Source organism: Sabethes cyaneus, chromosome 2, assembly GCF_943734655.1.
Source record: "Sabethes cyaneus chromosome 2, idSabCyanKW18_F2, whole genome shotgun sequence".
In the NCBI taxonomy this organism is placed as follows: domain Eukaryota; kingdom Metazoa; phylum Arthropoda; class Insecta; order Diptera; family Culicidae; genus Sabethes; species Sabethes cyaneus.
In genome coordinates this window covers 86,655,866-86,673,704 of record NC_071354.1, presented here as the reverse complement: position 1 = coordinate 86,673,704, position 17,839 = coordinate 86,655,866, and the positions used below count along the sequence as shown (strand labels likewise).

At 39.7% G+C, this 17,839-nt stretch overlaps 4 protein-coding genes across 5 annotated transcripts in view; 1 reads left to right on the top strand and 3 right to left on the bottom strand.

The window, feature by feature from the left end:
- The window catches only part of LOC128737605 (protein Fe65 homolog), a 47,544-nt gene that overhangs the window by 23,078 nt on the left and 6,627 nt on the right, over positions 1-17,839 (top strand). The window lies entirely within an intron of this gene.
- Positions 4,783-6,203, bottom strand: LOC128737608 (uncharacterized). Its single transcript, XM_053832284.1, has 3 exons — positions 5,890-6,203; positions 5,623-5,826; positions 4,783-5,498 (listed from the first exon to the last, which is right to left on the bottom strand). Exons 1-3 carry the CDS (start codon positions 5,960-5,962, stop codon positions 5,167-5,169), a joined length of 609 nt encoding a protein of 202 aa, XP_053688259.1. The 5' UTR covers positions 5,963-6,203; the 3' UTR covers positions 4,783-5,166.
- On the bottom strand, positions 9,863-11,263 carry LOC128737609 (uncharacterized). Its single transcript, XM_053832285.1, has 3 exons — positions 11,165-11,263; positions 10,896-11,099; positions 9,863-10,750 (listed from the first exon to the last, which is right to left on the bottom strand). Exons 1-3 carry the CDS (start codon positions 11,235-11,237, stop codon positions 10,419-10,421), a joined length of 609 nt encoding a protein of 202 aa, XP_053688260.1. The 5' UTR covers positions 11,238-11,263; the 3' UTR covers positions 9,863-10,418.
- On the bottom strand, positions 12,105-13,306 carry LOC128737610 (uncharacterized). The gene is made up of 3 exons (XM_053832286.1): positions 13,223-13,306; positions 12,969-13,172; positions 12,105-12,905 (listed from the first exon to the last, which is right to left on the bottom strand). The coding sequence occupies exons 1-3, from the start codon at positions 13,290-13,292 to the stop codon at positions 12,589-12,591; spliced, it is 591 nt and encodes a 196-aa protein (XP_053688261.1). The 5' UTR covers positions 13,293-13,306; the 3' UTR covers positions 12,105-12,588.

The window sequence follows — 17,839 nt, the reverse complement described above, 5'->3', positions numbered from 1 at the left end:
TAAAGAAACAGATGGTACCAGATGGAAGAACAGGCCCTCCATTACTCCATCCAGTGCGATCAGTGTCAATTTTACTGTAAGGAACATATATGTTAGGCCGTGCCTCCATCCAGTCAGAGATTATCGTTACTAGGGGTGATAGTTTGAACTCTCTTAGTACGCGAAGGTGACCAATTTGGTCCCCCTCAAGTATGTTACGACACCTTTGCACCCTTAGCACCCTTTGCACCCGCTTGCGGCTTCCTTCTTCACATGAAGATGTAAAGGTCTAGGTGCTATATTCCGTTATCGAAACTTGACCTTCTGTTTTTTTATACGACAGACTTCGCAGCCAGCTGTTAGAATGCAGGACAATTGCAAGGCCAGTTGCTGTGATCCTATTGACTCTAACAACCTCTCCGATTCGAACATACGACGACTGGCTTATTAGGCCAGCGTCATACCTCGGAGCCAACTGGGAGGAAAATGTAAAGGCAGCAAGCATAATATTGCCTCCATGGCTGCAGTTGGTATAGTGCGCATAGCGCATAGGCATGACAAACATGCCAGGGGTTGAACTTTGTTTAGCTTAGCCTGCGCTGTCACCTCATTCACCTTTGGCCACCATACAAGAGCGGCATAAGTTAGCCTAGGCAGTGCAATAGTAGTGCATGACCAAAGGGCTAGTTGAGGTTTCAGTCCCCAAGTTTAGCCAAACAGTGTACTGCAGACCCAGTTGGCTGTAGTTACTTTCTTGTTGGTCTAGGTCGTGCCATGGTAGTGTATGACCAAAGGGCTAGTTGAGGTTTTAGTCCACAGGTTTTACCAAATAGTGAACAGATGGCTGTAGTTGCTTTCTTGAGAGCATAGTCTAGGTGAGCAGTCTAAGCAGGCTAAGCAGAAGCTTAGTCTGACTCCATTCAGGGGGAGTAAGAATATGTCTCCTCCGCCTAGTAAATGGTATCACGACTGTTTTGGAGGGGTTTCTATTAAGACCCTCTCGTAAACACCACGAAATAGTGGTGTTTCGAACTCCTTGCATGTGACTAGACAGCACTGCGTCAAATTTACCTCTGATAATAAGTATTACGTCGTCGGCACACGCAATGACCTCATAACCATGCTGTGATAACTTTTGCTAGAGTGACCAAAGCAAAGGAGGAGAGAACTCCTCCTTGAGGACATCCGTTGATCGCTGAGATTGTGATCGATGTATCTCCCAATGAAGCTGTGATTTCCCTGCTTGACAGCATTGCTTGAATTTACCTCATTGTCGGCTGATCAGTTCCTTTATTAAGGAGAACCGTCTAATTGAAGCGTAGGACGTGTTGTCGAAAGCGCTTTCAATGTCAAGAAAAGCACAAAGTGCCGTCTCTTGGTATTGAAGCGATTTTTTAATCAGCGTCACTAGGCAGTGAAGTGCGGTTTTCGTAGATTTACCGCGTTGGTAAGCATGTTGATTGCCTTGCAGAAGGGAGTTCGAGAACAAAACACTTCATTCCATGCTTAGCATGGAATTTTATTTTAATTTTCGAGAGATAACGCGGAGCTTTCGGCGCCATTCGGTTGCTTCAGTCATGCTAGATTATACCGTTGCGGGCGCCGATATCGTATGTTGTTCACAACAGATACTTTTTAATATTTTTTGAAACGGAGGTTCTACAATTGATGAAGGGACGGTAGGGGAAAGTAATGAAATTTTTTTGGAATGGGAGGGAAAGAGCGGAAAAGTAAGGGGGATTATTGGTAGCTACGCTTAACAAGTAGTCGTTGTGACTCCTACCTTTTGTCTAATGCTGGAAGGTGCATTGGTCGAACCAAGCTATAATCTGAGATTATAACCAGATTCGAACCGACAACACCCGCCAGGGCAGGGCATGTGATTCGCTGGTACCCATGTACCTTTGAATCGCAGAGCCGCAGGAGATAGTTTTTGACATATCCTTACCATCACTAGGTAGTGATCCGAATCAATGCTAGCGCCCGGATAGGTTATGACGTCGATAATGTCTGAAAAGTGCGGAACATCTATCAGAACGTGGTCGATTTGTGATTCCGTCTGGTTGGGTGATCTCCAGGTGTACGGATGGTAGAGGTTATGTTGGAAGAAGGTACTACGTATGGTCTGGTCATGTTCTTGTAAGTGGCGAAGTCGACAGTTCTGAGGCCGTTCGTTCGTTTGCAGGTGTGCGCTGAACCGTCCAATCACCGGTTTAGATTCCTCCTCCTGACCAACCTGAGCATTACAATCGCCGGTGATGATTTTGACATCATGTCTTGGGCAGCGGTCGTATTCGCGCTCCAACTGCGCGTAAAATTCTTTTCACCACTTATGTTGAATATTTTTTATTCAGTTGGAAACTAGATAAAAAAATCTGGTCCGATTTGTGACAAAAAACAACAACAAGCAAACTTCCGAACTGTTTTATTTTAGTTTTCATTAAATTCGCCCATATTCATTTACCTGCCTAATTTTTTCTTCACCGATTAGTTAAAACAGTCAATATCCCTGTGTCGAAAAAAGAATTATGAGCTACGCTCCTTTCGAGACGTGAACACTAATTTCGCCAATGCTTATAAAATGAAATTGTGCCAAAAGAGAGAAGAGATTGGGACATATTCATTATTTCCGGAGTGATTCGCGATTAGGGCGCAACTAGAGAAATGTAAACAATGAGGAATATCACTATGATAATTTGCAAGTACATTTTCAAGTCGTAATTTAAATAAAAGTGACAAAAATCGAGTCTAAAGACATACATTGGTGTAGAATAAAGCAATCTTATAATTTCACAGCAACGCTGCATTAAATCTGTGCATTCAAGTTCAAAATCTAAGTCTTCTAGTTAAACCCCTTGAAATAAGCCTCATTGCATTTTGACAATGACATCCGCCCAGCCCTGTTTCGCCTTACTTTGATTTTTTATTAAGTTTCACCTGTTTACATGCGCCTGTGTTTTGAAAACAACGCAGTTTCGTTCTTTACTATCGCCTGTTTACAAAACGATTTGCAAATAAGCCTGTTACTTCTTACCAATGAAAGGGGTTAAACTGCAAATTGTTCCAATTTACATTGTAAAGATTTTACAAAATTATTTAACTGATCGATTTTTACAGGTTGTCTATCAGAATTCTAAATCTGATAAATTTCCTGTTAAAGCAGGTGTGCCTCAAGGCTCGATCTTGGGCCCAATCCTGTATAACATATACACATCTGATCTTCCTGAATTACCGGCTGGCTGCACAAAGTCGTTATTCTGCGAGATACAAGCATTTCCGTAAAAGGAAAAAGTCTTCGTGTCATATGTAGTCGACTGCAGAAAAGCTTGGATATTTTCTCCAAATACTTGCAAAAGTGGAAAATTTCTCCCAATGCTTGTAAAACTCAATTAATTATTTTTCCTCATAAGTCTAGAGCTTCTTCCCTTAAGCCAAATAGCAATCACATTATCAAGATGAATGGAGTTGCTTTGAGTTGGTCTGACCAAGTTAAATATTTGGGATTAATTTATGATAAAAAACTTACTTTTAAAGACCACATCGAAAGTATTCAAGCAAAATGTAATAAATATATGAAATGTTTATATCCTCTCATTAACAGAAATTCTAGACTTTGTCTGAAAAATAAACTATTGATTTACAAACAAATTTTTAGACCGGCGATGTTATATGCCGTTCCGATTTGGTCAAGTTGTTGTATTACAAGGAAGAAGAGTCTTCAGAGGATTCAAAATAAAATTTTGAAAATGATTTTGAAGCGTCCTCCTTGGTTTAGTACATTAGAATTACATAGACTTACTGGTGTTGAAACCCTAGAAACTATGTCAAACAAAATTATTTCAAATTTCCGACAAAAATCGTTGCAATCATCTAGGGTAAACGCACCATTAGTGGTGGTAGTACCAGTAGTGGTGGAAACTCGAATTATTCCATTATTTTTGCAGATTTTGGTACAAGTTTGATATTTATCAAATAATACTGTTACTGGTGGTTCGATACTTATCAAACTTGTACCAAAATCTGCAAAAATAAAGGAATAATTCAAGTTTTCACCACTACTGGTACTACCACCACTAATGGTGCGTCTACCCTATTGCTATGATTAGGTCTCTTTATAGATCATAAGTTAGCTAGGTTAGATATTAGGTTAAGATTTATATTTTTTTCCCTTACATTTAGGTTGTAATCCCTACTGCTAAATAATCTTAATTGTCATAACAAATCATAAGAAATCAGAATAATAGTATATATTGCAATTCTAATAGTGTTGAAAAGTCACCACTTGTGATTGAACACACAATATGATATAGGATAGTTACTCTTAAGTATTTTATGTAATCGAATATTTGCCCCAATGAAAAAAAAAACTGCAAATTGTCTTTTGCTTTGATTAAACAATTCTATCGTTCATTATTCTTATTCTTATGATATATGATTAAACACTTCTATTGCCCATCACTAAAAACTTGTTTTAAATAATTATATCGATTAAAACAGAAGAAAGGGTTTTGCCGTGGATATTATCAGACTTTTTAAGGCGGATGGTGCAACAAAACGATTTGTTTACATTCTGCTAATTGCGCCGTAATCGCGAATCACTTCGGATTTATCATTTATGTATTTAGTTTGTCTAACGTATGTCTCGTTGAATTTATAGTATGATGTGGAAAAGTACACTTGTGGTGAAACACTCCTAATGTGGCGTAAAAACCCATCATCTTTGGAATTTTATTTACAAATACTAAAGGATTTTCATGAATGTAGGAATGATACAGGAAGCACAACATACACGTTTGACTTGCCGTTTAGTTTTATTTTTTATTTTTTTAAATTTTATAGTAGGTAGATATGTTTATAATGTCTTCAGTTAATCTTTCTTCCATTTTGAGCATAATTTCAATCGATATTTGCAATATAGGGTTGCGGCAGCAGTTTTTCAGCCTGTTTCTATTTTATTCCTACGCTCTGTTCTCTGCATCCTAGGTGGAAAATCATCACTAATTCTTACCAATATACACTAATATGGTTGTAAATTCGTTTCGTGGTGATTAATTGGTTCTTCAGGTGCAGGTAACACGAAAAAAGAGTAGGCCCAATAATTGAAATCATGCCGAAAATACCATCCAATGGCCTACATTTGCGTACTAACTAAACATATCACATTCACATTACACTGGAACGACCTCACTAGCTAAATGTGATACCCTCACATTTCCTTCGGTCCACCTCCAGCGGGCAATCGTAGAAAAATACTAGCGGATTATCCCAGTTGCAGAACCCGACGTACTTTGCCGAAAAGCTTGTGTCCGAAAACTCCAAGAATGGGGTAGCATCTTCATCGCGCGTTAGCTGTACCAACCCACCGGGGTGGACTGTCATCGTGAACATAAATGGTGCAAAGTGTGACAGCATACCATGGCTGGCCTGTTCTTTCAACACTCTCAGATTGGTTGTTCGCTTGGGCTCGTCACGCGTATACCGACGAACTACGGTTTTGGTGTTTGCCCAGCCCGAAAGCACTGAAAAGAGGATGAAACACAGCTCGTTAGCTTTGCTATGAGTTGTACTTCGCTGTTAACCTTCACCTATCTTCCCGCAGCTGATTGTACTAACAAACAGGTTTGCATTGCATCTATCACTTACCGATTTCGTTCATTTCTGTATTATTGTACGGGTACATCACTGGTGCTAGTCTAACGTGACCATCATTGGGACCGAGAACACCTAAACGGAATTGAATAACTTTGTCCTTAGAGATTTTAATGTTCTGAAATCGACCCGTTGGGAAGTACGGGTGTGCGTGATTATAACCATGATCAGTATTGTACTGTGAGCAGCCAATAGTTGCTAAAGAAAAAAGAATTTTTATAAGAATCGTTTCATTTCAGCAGTATCGAGAATTGTACCTACCTTCAAATTTATTTGTTTGAGCACTGCAGCTATTGCCGAAAACTAATAATGACACAATGACCAAAGCTAACATATTGAACGAAGCACTGCACGCGACTGATCGTGAATAAGTTATGAAAAGCCAACAAAACTGGTTTAGAACAAAATCCCGGTAGGTTCAGCATGAAATGATGTGTTTTTGTTCTCGCCTCTTCCGAATAGCTGTCATTGGGTTGCTTGGTCGTCAGTATCAAAATGACGACAAGGCACTATCTTTCTTTATTTCTTGCTAACTGTACGCTAAACTACGCTAACAAACGAAACACTCAAAGCGTTTTGATAGCCCTGCGTGTAAATAGACGGTGTGCGAACATTTTCGAATTGATTTACTCTTATCATTTTTTCAATAATTGAATGTGTATATGTTTGCTTGAGGAGGAAATATAAATATGCAAATATTTGCCTTTTCCTTGATATTCAAGCAACACTGAAAGCACTAAGTGCTCTTAAGTGTTAAAGTAGTTTGGGATTGCATACTTTCTTTGCGACATCTATGTTGTGGCATATCAAACTGCACAATAATGGAACTAAGACACTGGGAAGAACATAAAATGACAGCCAATTGGATGGCAGTCAGAGGGTGTAACCGGTCGCAAAGATTTATAACTCGAAATGTAAAAAACACTAAAAAGCTCATAGAGCTCAATAAGAAAGCTCTTTGTACATACACTGACCTAGCAACTGGGCACTGTCTGAGTAGATACATAGTAGTATATAGTAGATACAGATAGTAGATACAAGGGTTGTTTATCTCCCAGTGAGATCTGGTCTGCTACTCCCGGGAAAGTTTCATTGGTTTCATAAACCATATAATACCTGACAGGGAACGTGTCGTGGCAACTGGCCAATCACTTATATAAAGGTGGTTAATTTGCCTGACACGAACAGGAAATAGGGAAGTTCAATTCAATGGACAATGTAGTTTAAGTCCTCCCCCCCTCTAACAAAACCAATCATGTATCATGATGGTCGAAAAATAACTAATCTTTCTGCTGAAGAAAATATTTTGAAAATACAGGGTAACCAATCTATTTTAGACCCCATTAGCAGCTGTACATAATTTGGACACTTCCATTTGATTTTGCTGTAAATGTCCAAATTATGTATAACTGCTAATGGGGTCCAAAATACGTGGTTACCCTACCTAAGTCTGAGTTAATGAGTCTTCTAAATCTATGGAAGGTGTATGTTTCTGCTTATCAAGCCGCCACCACCAATTGTCAAAGCCAGAGAGCCAGTTTTTTGCCAGGAATTATACGAGGAAACGATATCCACACTAGAGTAATCTGAAGAGATTTTTCAGCTAGAGCTCCCAGATGATTTATTGATGTATTCATCGTATGAATACTGGATTCGCCATAGATCTACGCGTTGTTTTTATTGGCGGGACGACGACACTGTGCAGGCCCTTGTGGCTTACAAGGTACTGCGTGTTATGCTGTTCGACTGTTAGCGTGTTAGCCGCGATTCTCAGCGCGGGTTTTCGGGGAAGGCTCCGTTCCTATGCAATAGACCAAACCTCGTGTTTTTAGTCTTAACCTTGAAGTGTCGTCGTAGAAATGTCTGCACAGTGTCGTCGTCCCGCCAGTAAAAACAAAGTTAGATTAAAACTTCTCGGTCGGTGGTTTCTACGGTAGGCGGAGGAAGAGGCACAATTTGTGTCTAAAAATAACCCAACGCTCACTAGCTTAATAAGGGGGGTTGTGCAATCTCCTTTTGTCCAGCGCCTCTATGGTTCAAAAATACAAGTACCAACGAGCCACATGCCCTAGCGGGTGTTGTGGGTCCGAATCTGGTTATAATCTCAGATTATAGCTTGGTCCGACCCATGCACCTTCCAGCATTGGACAAAAGGTAGGAGTCACAACGACAACTTGTTAAGCGTAGCTAATAAGTAACCCCCCCCCCTCCCCTCACTTTTCCACTCTTTCCCCTCTATTCAAAAAATTTTCATTACTTTCCCCTACCGTCCCTTCATCAATTGTAGAACCAAAAAATATTAATATAGGTATGAAGTAATGTGCGGTTTCGTCACTAACGAGAATGACATTAGCTGACGCTCGTTTTTGTAGGAATGAGAGGGGAGCAAAGAGTGGAGGAGAGGATCCGGGAGTTTGAAATTTGATGTTGTTGATATTATTCCTACTGCAAACAGCCTCAGCGAGGGCCCCAGCTAATGTCAAAAAATCTTTATATGTGTGCGTGGTGGAATACTTCATATACTTGGCCGCATTTCAAGGTCAAGACTATAAACACGAGGTTTGGGGATTGGATGAAAAACGATCCAGATTTTTAGTCGTTAAGCCCTAGCGTATGAAATTTTATATCAGGCTGTGTATGTACATTGCTCCGTACACCTGTCGAAACATGAACCGATCCGGAAATGGTGACCGTCATAACTTCAATTCATTCACAGCCACCCTCGTAGGGTTCTGCCATCCTTGATGCTACTCCATGTTCCTTGATCGTCCACTTTCCCTGTACCTGTCGAGACGAGTACCGATCCAGAAATGGCGACCGTTAGGGCTTTCATCTCCTCCTGGCCACCATCGCAGGGTTTCTTATCGAGCCCAGCACTGCTGCGTCGAGTTCGCCTTTTCACCTTCCACTTCACTTATCGAGACGTGAGTCGATCCGGAGATGACGACCAACATAACATCCATCCACTCACTGCCACCCTCGCAGTATTTCTGTCCAAGCTTAGTTTGCTCCTTCGCGTTCGTCACTTCACCTCCGAGGCGAGACGATGCTAACCGGGATTGGTAGTTCGCTGGTATTATCTCCACTTTCGTTGCAGTTGCAAAATAATCGGTTCTACAACGCCGTTGACGACATTCCACACGCCCTCCTCCTGACAAATTTTGCCTACTATGCTCTCCACGTACCGTGGAAGTTAGGGGAAGTGGGGTGGCATTTCCCTTCGCATCGCGGCTAATCGAGAACATTCAGAAACGATGTACTGTAGTGATTCTACCGTCTCTGTGCCCGAAACGATGCAGGTGTTGCCTGAAGCAACCGTGACTCGAGAGAAACTGGGTCAAGAGGAACCCGACTTCTCCATGTTTCCTATTTCAACCAGGTTGGCAGAACCGGTATGAGTCGGTGCGGCCATCTACCGTTCTCTGCCGTAACCTATATTGCAGCCATTTGATCGCCGACTTTTCCCTCGCCAGCTTCCGGGCTACTCTGGTGTTTCTTCGTCCGTAGTCGTTATCTTCCAGAAGCATGATGCCGGTGGGGATCATTCCAGCGATAATAAATACTGCCTCCGATGGTCTCGTTCTATATGCACTGGCGACTCTTACAGCCATGAGCCGGAAGGTACTATTCAACTTCGATCGTAGTGCTGCGATCCAGGCTGGACCTCCATACCGCAGTATCGACGATGGTACACTAGCTAGCAACGTGCGCTTGCGACTACGAGGACCGTAACAATTCGGCATGATTCTGGCTACCGCATTGATAGCCTTCGCCGCCTTTTCGCAAACGTAATCGACGTCTCAGTTGTAATTCAACCGGTCGTCTATCATTACTCCTAGATGCTAGACAAATTAGTGCTGTACGTTTAAAATTATCTACTGCAAATACAGATAGTTACTAAAATTTGCGAAGAATTTAAAAATTGTTGGAATAATGTTTTCGAAATGACAACCTTGATTATCCTAAATTACTTTTGCTCAAAAATTTCAAATTAATAACTTTACAAAAATTCCAAACAAAATATTGTCAATAAAAAATAAAGGAAAAATGGGTAGAAAATAACTCTTGCCATCTCAAGCTCCTACCTAGCGTCTCCACGTGGTCATACCCGGTAATTGCGGTAATGTTATTGAGTAGCTAAGCTGGGAGGTTCGATGCTGCGTGGTTCCCGGCTGCCTGATTTCAAAACTGCGATTTTAGGCAGACGGCTGAACCACACAGTCAGGTAAGCCTAATATATTATTCTAATAATTTGTATTGTTTTAGCTCATCAAGTACCTCCTACTGTACAGTGAAAACTTTGACCGAGACAAGTTTAAATAATGCACATGGATATCAGAAGGAAATATTAAATTAATTATTGGATATTAGATGCATTGATGGAAACACAAATGACGCATGTTTCATTCGACGAATTGCTGGTGAGATTGTTCTATTTTTGCCCACATGTGATCCATTTAATTTTATTTTTATGCTTATATATTCATATCGTATATTACTGGGTACATGAACACCTATGAAGATAGCGTGAGTTTTTGCGCATCCTCTTAAAGTAGGTGTTCAACTAACGTTCCCATTTCTACAATCGTAAGGGCATGGCCAGGTGTATGATGTACTTAAGGGTACACCATATCAACCACTCATGGTGTGTACGGTTGTCTATGCTATGCTATTTTATAATACATATGAAAATGCACCTTCGCCTCCGGTTTCGAGCATAACTCAAAACGATGTCTTAGAATTCCATTTCCCCATTGGCTAACGCCTCACATCGGCGCCGGTAAAACCAACTAACTGAACGTGATGCCTTCACACTTTCTTCGATCTACCTCCAGCGGGCAATCATAGAAAAACACCAGCGGATTTTCCCAATTGCAGAATCCGATATACTTCGCCGAAAACTTTGCATCGGTAAATTCCAGGAATGGGACAAAATCGTCATCTCGTGTTAACTGTACTAACCCATTAGGGTGGACTGTCATTGTGAACATAAAGGGCGTAAAGGTTGACAGCATACCATGGCTGGCCTGCTCTTTCAGCACTTTTAAATTAGTTGTTTTATCAGGTTGTTCTCGCGTATAACGACGAACGACCGTTTTGGTGTTCCACCAACCAGAGAGTACTGAAAAGAGGGTGAAACAAGGATGATTGCCTTAACTGAGAAATGTGTACTTCGTTACTCATCTTTACTTATTGTTAAACACAGTTGTTTGTGAAAACAAACACATTGGCGTTGCAGCTGGGAGTCCCCTGCGTCTATCACTTACCGATTTCGTGCATTTCTGTGTTATTGTAAGGAAATATCACTGGCGCTAGCCGAATGTGACCGTCACTGGGACCAACAACGCCTAAACGGAATTGGATAACCTTGCCCTTAGAGATTTTAATGTTCTGAAATCGGCCCGTTGGGAAGTATGGCTGTGCGTGGTTGTAGCCATGACCAGCGTTATACTGTAGACAGTCAATCGTCGCTATTGGAGAAAAGGGTTTCATCGAAATCACTACATCTCCAGCATCCAGAATTGTAGCTACCTACCTTCAAATTTATTGGTTTGAGCGGTGCAACTATTGCCGAAAATTAAAATTGAAATAATTATCAAAACTAGCATATTGAACGAAGCACTTAACACGACTGATCGTGAATCAATTTTAAATACCCGACACAACTGGTTTAGAATAAATTTCTCACGTATACGACATGAAATAAAGGGTTTTTGTTGTGTTGTTTTGCTAATTGTAAACGATAAGAGAAAACTGCTTTGATTGAACTCAGCGTGTTGATTGATTGTGTGCGAATAATTTCAGAAACATGGGTGAATCGTTTTAAAATGATGGATGAATATCTCTTTTGGTCGTCCAATAAATTATTTTGATTGTAGCATTATTTGTAAGAATTTCAATTTAATATTCTACTGCTAAGCTACCTGCTACCTTCTAGGACAGAGCATAAGAATAAGATAATCCCGTATTAATTCCATGCTCTACAACGTAGGGGAACAAGGGGCAAGACGACCACCCGGGGCAAAAGTGCCACTCTTCGATTTTCCATGATAACGACGAAGAATTTGAATATGGTTATTTTTTATGGTTTCTAAAGTGTCTTACAATATACCATAAGAAAATTCATCGATAAAAAATATGAACTCAGAGATTAAAATGATTTTGAAATTTTACTTTTTGAAAATTGCACAAAATGATAATGACTATGCCGAAAACAAGCATATTGAAATCTTATTTATCTTTATGTGTATTCTTTTTAGTCTAACACATTAACTAGACCTAATTCCTATAGATAGAAGTTCAAATTCAATATTTCTCTGCTTGTCGTAATTTTCCCCACTATAGTGGCACTTTTACCCCGTACCTATTAATATTGAGCGAAAAAACATCTGAAACGAAAACGTTATTTTTTTCTATATTTTTATTATTTTGATATTGAACTCACTGAAACCGTTTAGATTAGATTATACCCTCATCTAAGTTTTAGGCCTTTCTAGGTTGAATTCAATTGGTTCTTTTTGCCCGTAATTAAGAGAAAACGGTTAAGGTGTCCTTTATGCCCCGGGTCCCCTATATGATTTTGTACCTCATTTGATCCTCTAGTAATAGAGTTAGGTCATACGCCATTAGTAGAAAGTAACCTGATTAATCGATTTCGCTTTAGCCAGGACGATCAAAACATTTCGGTTGGGTCTATTCAAGATTTTTACCAGACAACCCAGATTTATACAGAAATGTATAATAGCCTTCATATTAAACCTGAACTCAACCTCAGTAAGTGTCACTATCCCGATTAGTCTTGCGAAACTCTTTAATATTCCGCCATTTAGATTCAACATTTTTTTCTCTCAGTAGATTTCTTAACTTCTCACATGAAGTTTGAATGATTGTATATTTGTGTTAGAAGTTTCAAATAACTCATTTATTCCCAATAGTCCCTATTTGTAATAACTCTACTATCTAGTTACATCCATTTTGGTTTGGATCGAGCGGACAGTCGAAGAAATAAATTACCGGAACGTTCCAATTGCAGAAACTAACGTACAGGAAAGACAACTTAGCGTCCTTGAATTGCAGCAGAGGGTTTACATCGCCATCCTTCGTCAGTGAAACCATTCCATCGGATTGAATCTCCATGGTGAACATGAACGGTACAAATTCGGAGAGCATTCCGTTGCTAGGCTGTTCCAGCAGTACTTCGTTATCCGTTCTGGTATGATGACTCTTTCGAATGTACCGACGGACTTCGTTCTTAGTGTTAGCCCAACCGGACAGGACTATAAAAGTGTATTGATTAAAGTAGGTAAATGAGCTTTCTCGAGAAACCTTCTAATATGTACCAATTTCGTTCATCACTGTATTGTTGAATGGATATTCATCTGGAGCTAATCGAATATGGCCATCATTTCGAGCTAGTACCCCCATCCGTAGTTTCGTAGCATTTTTATTTGTGATTTCAATGTGGTTGAAAGCCTTGGTCAGAAAATACGGATGAGGAGCATCATAACCACCGACTGCGTCGTACTGCAGGCAACCAATGGTAGCTACAAACAACTATTGGAATCAACAGATTTTACTAATCACTAATGCCTACCTTCAAATTTATTGCTGTAATATGCAGTGCTACTGCAAAGTACAGCCAAGAGCGTAAGTAGTTTCTTCATAACTGCACACTGTTCTGGTCGCGAATGCAAGCCCGAACAGAAATTTGTTATTTATTTCAGACGCCGTCAAAATATTCTTATCTCTAAAGTTGTTGATTTTTTGCATATTAAAGGCATCCTCAGGGATTTTTATATGCCTTGAAAAACAATTGGAATTTTCAGGTTCAGTTGTGAACTAGTGTTTTAGTTGTGTTGTCTTTAACCAACAAGTTTGATTCTTTGATCTAGAGTACCTCAATCATAAGTGAGAAATTTATTCAAAACATTCTTCATTCTTGTGATTAAAAAAAATTCATTTAATTTTATTATTATCACAAATTCTGACATACTTTTGTCAGATGAGTCTTTTAAACAAACAAATAAACAAATTCACAAAATATTCACTTGCGAGTGACTTCTCTTAATCATATTTGAGATTCTACTAAAACGCTCAAAAGTTCTACTAAGTAGTAGTAGTAGTAGTAGTAGTAGTAGTAGTAGTAGTAGTAGTAGTAGTAGTAGTAGTAGTAGTAGTAGTAGTAGTAGTAGTAGTAGTAGTAGTAGTAGTAGTAGTAGTAGTAGTAGTAGTAGTAGTAGTAGTAGTAGTAGTAGTAGTAGTAGTAGTAGTAGTAGTAGTAGTAGTAGTAGTAGTAGTAGTAGTAGTAGTAGTAGTAGTAGTAGTAGTAGTAGTAGTAGTAGTAGTAGTAGTAGTAGTAGTAGTAGTAGTAGTAGTAGTAGTAGTAGTAGTAGTAGTAGTAGTAGTAGTAGTAGTAGTAGTAGTAGTAGTAGTAGTAGTAGTAGTAGTAGTAGTAGTAGTAGTAGTAGTAGTAGTAGTAGTAGTAGTAGTAGTAGTAGTAGTAGTAGTAGTAGTAGTAGTAGTAGTAGTAGTAGTAGTAGTAGTAGTAGTAGTAGTAGTAGTAGTAGTAGTAGTAGTAGTAGTAGTAGTAGTAGTAGTAGTAGTAGTAGTAGTAGTAGTAGTAGTAGTAGTAGTAGTAGTAGTAGTAGTAGTAGTAGTAGTAGTAGTAGTAGTAGTAGTAGTAGTAGTAGTAGTAGTAGTAGTAGTAGTAGTAGTAGTAGTAGTAGTAGTAGTAGTAGTAGTAGTAGTAGTAGTAGTAGTAGTAGTAGTAGTAGTAGTAGTAGTAGTAGTAGTAGTAGTAGTAGTAGTAGTAGTAGTAGTAGTAGTAGTAGTAGTAGTAGTAGTAGTAGTAGTAGTAGTAGTAGTAGTAGTAGTAGTAGTAGTAGTAGTAGTAGTAGTAGTAGTAGTAGTAGTAGTAGTAGTAGTAGTAGTAGTAGTAGTAGTAGTAGTAGTAGTAGTAGTAGTAGTAGTAGTAGTAGTAGTAGTAGTAGTAGTAGTAGTAGTAGTAGTAGTAGTAGTAGTAGTAGTAGTAGTAGTAGTAGTAGTAGTAGTAGTAGTAGTAGTAGTAGTAGTAGTAGTAGTAGTAGTAGTAGTAGTAGTAGTAGTAGTAGTAGTAGTAGTAGTAGTAGTAGTAGTAGTAGTAGTAGTAGTAGTAGTAGTAGTAGTAGTAGTAGTAGTAGTAGTAGTAGTAGTAGTAGTAGTAGTAGTAGTAGTAGTAGTAGTAGTAGTAGTAGTAGTAGTAGTAGTAGTAGTAGTAGTAGTAGTAGTAGTAGTAGTAGTAGTAGTAGTAGTAGTAGTAGTAGTAGTAGTAGTAGTAGTAGTAGTAGTAGTAGTAGTAGTAGTAGTAGTAGTAGTAGTAGTAGTAGTAGTAGTAGTAGTAGTAGTAGTAGTAGTAGTAGTAGTAGTAGTAGTAGTAGTAGTAGTAGTAGTAGTAGTAGTAGTAGTAGTAGTAGTAGTAGTAGTAGTAGTAGTAGTAGTAGTAGTAGGGGAAGGCCTGCATCATTTCAAAGACTTGCCAATGTATGTAGGTAGAATTACAGTAGATCCAAATTTGATTATCAAATGAATTTCACACTAATGCTGTTACAGAAGGGCCAAAAGGGATTGGGCGGACCCACAAGCAGAGGCACTTGTGCGCATTCCGAGGTTATAAGAGTCGCCTTCCAGCATTAGGATCCTTCCATGTAATAATCAATTTCGCTGTACCAACTTTAACCCAGGTGATGATTTGTTTGTTTTGAGTTGAGAAGTGCCATATTTGCTTCAGGCCTTAAGGATTCAGGTTGGCAATCCACTCCATCATCCAGCCTTCCACATTTATGATATCAATAATAATACTATTAATAATATGATATTAAGAGGAAATGTGGTATATATGGGTATATAATGAAGTGTGGTATATAATAGAACAATCTCACCTGTGGTATATAATAGAACAATCTCACCAGCAGTCCTTCGTATGAAATAGAACAGCGTCCTTTGAAGTTCCATAAGTGCTTCTAATACTTAATTTAATTTTTTCATTCTGGTATCCATGTGCAGTATTAAAACTCGTTTTGGCCAAAGTTTTTACTATATAGCAAGAGATGCTTCATAAGCTAAAACGAAAAAAAAATAATTAAAATAATTAAATTAGGCTTACCTATTAGCAAGGCCGTGTGGCTCCGCCGTCTGCCCAAAACCCCGGTTTTGAGATCAGGCAGCCGTGAACCACCCAGCATCGCACCTCCTAGCTTGGCTACTCAATAGAGCATTACCAGGTATGGCCACGTGGAGGCGCTAGGTAGGGGCTTGGGATGGCTAGAACTATATTGGATGCTCCTCATTTGCCTTCCCCATTCCAAGACGCTCAAAAGTTCTACTAAGAAGCTCAAATTTTTGGTTATTCTTTATTCTTAGTTTCCCATTTTACATACCAATAAAAATGATAACATTTTGCCACCAACCACTTATCGAATCATTTTTGTACGTAGCAAAGCGGCTGCATCGTAATTATAGTATGGGAATATTTTGCAGCTTAGTCTTCTTTTGTACAGTACCTACAAGCAAAATTGCACACGTGTTTTACACCGATCCGCCATTGGAAGCACTAGCTACTATGGAGAGCTATCTCTATCTAGGCTTTGTTGTTTTTCTAGGTCTGCTGAGCTCTACTACTAGTTTTCTGTTACGAAAGAGCGATAGCGAGTAAGGACGGAACACACTTACTATGCGAGCAGCTAGAAAACCACGAGTTTTCCGCAAAAAAAAAATAGTTTTCGTCGCGGTCTCGAGCAACATGTGAAAAGGGCTTATGTTCAAATGAGAGAATCTCTTCATGTCTCCTATCTTCCGCTTATCACTGCATAATGAGATCGACAACCAGCTGGCAGAAGAGTTCACAGTTTATTTACAAAAAGAGAATAGAGTAGTTCAAGGTGGCTGCCCAGTAGTACGCCAGAGATATTCTGAATAAATCGGACCTGATCTTTACATTCAGTCTACGCTACAAGTGTAGCCAAGTAAGTACAGAACTCCCAGTTTCTCAAACCTCCCAAGGAGCATACCGTGATCAACTCGATCAAACGCTGCTTGCCGGTCCGTGTACATTGCATCAATTTACACTGGTAGAACGAGATTAAATCAAAGAAATTCGCAGAGACTGAACGTTTTAGGAAAACTCCATGTTGGTCTGAAGAGATGTAGTGTTGACTTGCTAGCTGTCTTCCATAGGATAAGAAACTTACACTGCTGGATTGAAGCATCAAACTATAGTGCAGGAGGTCTGCGAGAACAGTAGAACACTTTTTAGGAATGCAAGGCGGAAAACCGTCAGGTTCGACCACTATCGAATATTTCAGTTTTCCGAAGCAGTTACATGAAAACTATTGTAGGTTGGTGATTTCGTTTCGAGTGCTTCCACTAGCAGAGGCAATTTGTTCCGCCGGAATAGGAAAAGCATTTAACCCTGCACGAAGTGCATTGTTAAGCGGTTACATTTATCGCGCGCAGCTTTGGTTTGACGATCGCCCAAAGAAGATCTACACGCAAGTCTTCTTTTTACTTGGAGTTGGCAAATGACCAGAACTACGTTGGATTCCTGCGAGGATTTCCTTGAACTCATTAAGTATACCGCTTATATCGAAGAATTATTCAAGAATTATTCGATATTTCCAGCTTATTATGAGTCGATATGTTTGCTGATACTCCTTACGTCGTTCATACGATTGCTCCGATATTCAGAGAACGATCGACCACTAGGACTTTTACCCACAGCTGCTCAAGTGTTTCATAAATGGGGGGATAGGCCGATGAAGCTACTCAGCTTGTTAGATATGAAATCAGAACACCTTCGCCTTGGGTTTTCTGTTGTTCAGCTGGTTGTCGTCATCATCGTCGTCGTCGTTTTCCTCGCATTGTCGTCCGGCGTCCTTAATATGTGTCCGGCCCACCGTAACCTACCGACTTTCATTACATGTACGACGAGAATCACTCAGTACCTATAGTTCGTGATTCATACGCCTCCACCACTCTTCGCTTTCAGTTTGTACTCCGCCAAATATCGTCCACAGTCCTTCCGCTCGAATACAGCAAGGGCGTGTATATCCTCTGTGAGTAGCGTCACAGCTTCAAGTCCATAAAGAACTTCCAGTTTAATAAGGGTTTCGTACATTATCAGCTTTGTTGAACGGTGTATGCTTCTTGAACGTAGTGTTTTGTGAATGACAAAGTA

Bases quoted from the DNA above. Each gene is read 5' to 3' on its own strand.
- LOC128737608 (XM_053832284.1), bottom strand. From the start codon at position 5,962: ATGTTAGCTTTGGTCATTGTGTCATTATTAGTTTTCGGCAATAGCTGC. The intron at 5,827-5,889 runs GTAGGTACAATT...TTTTTTCTTTAG, and splicing joins TCAAACAAATAAATTTGAAG to CAACTATTGGCTGCTCACAG. The intron at 5,499-5,622 runs GTAAGTGATAGA...TCCTCTTTTCAG, and splicing joins TACAGAAATGAACGAAATCG to TGCTTTCGGGCTGGGCAAAC.
- LOC128737609 (XM_053832285.1), bottom strand. From the start codon at position 11,237: ATGCTAGTTTTGATAATTATTTCAATTTTAATTTTCGGCAATAGTTGC. The intron at 11,100-11,164 runs GTAGGTAGCTAC...TTTCTCCAATAG, and splicing joins TCAAACCAATAAATTTGAAG to CGACGATTGACTGTCTACAG. The intron at 10,751-10,895 runs GTAAGTGATAGA...CCCTCTTTTCAG, and splicing joins CACAGAAATGCACGAAATCG to TACTCTCTGGTTGGTGGAAC.
- LOC128737610 (XM_053832286.1), bottom strand. From the start codon at position 13,292: ATGAAGAAACTACTTACGCTCTTGGCTGTACTTTGCAGTAGCACTGCA. The intron at 13,173-13,222 runs GTAGGCATTAGT...AGTTGTTTGTAG, and splicing joins TTACAGCAATAAATTTGAAG to CTACCATTGGTTGCCTGCAG. The intron at 12,906-12,968 runs GTACATATTAGA...ACACTTTTATAG, and splicing joins TACAGTGATGAACGAAATTG to TCCTGTCCGGTTGGGCTAAC.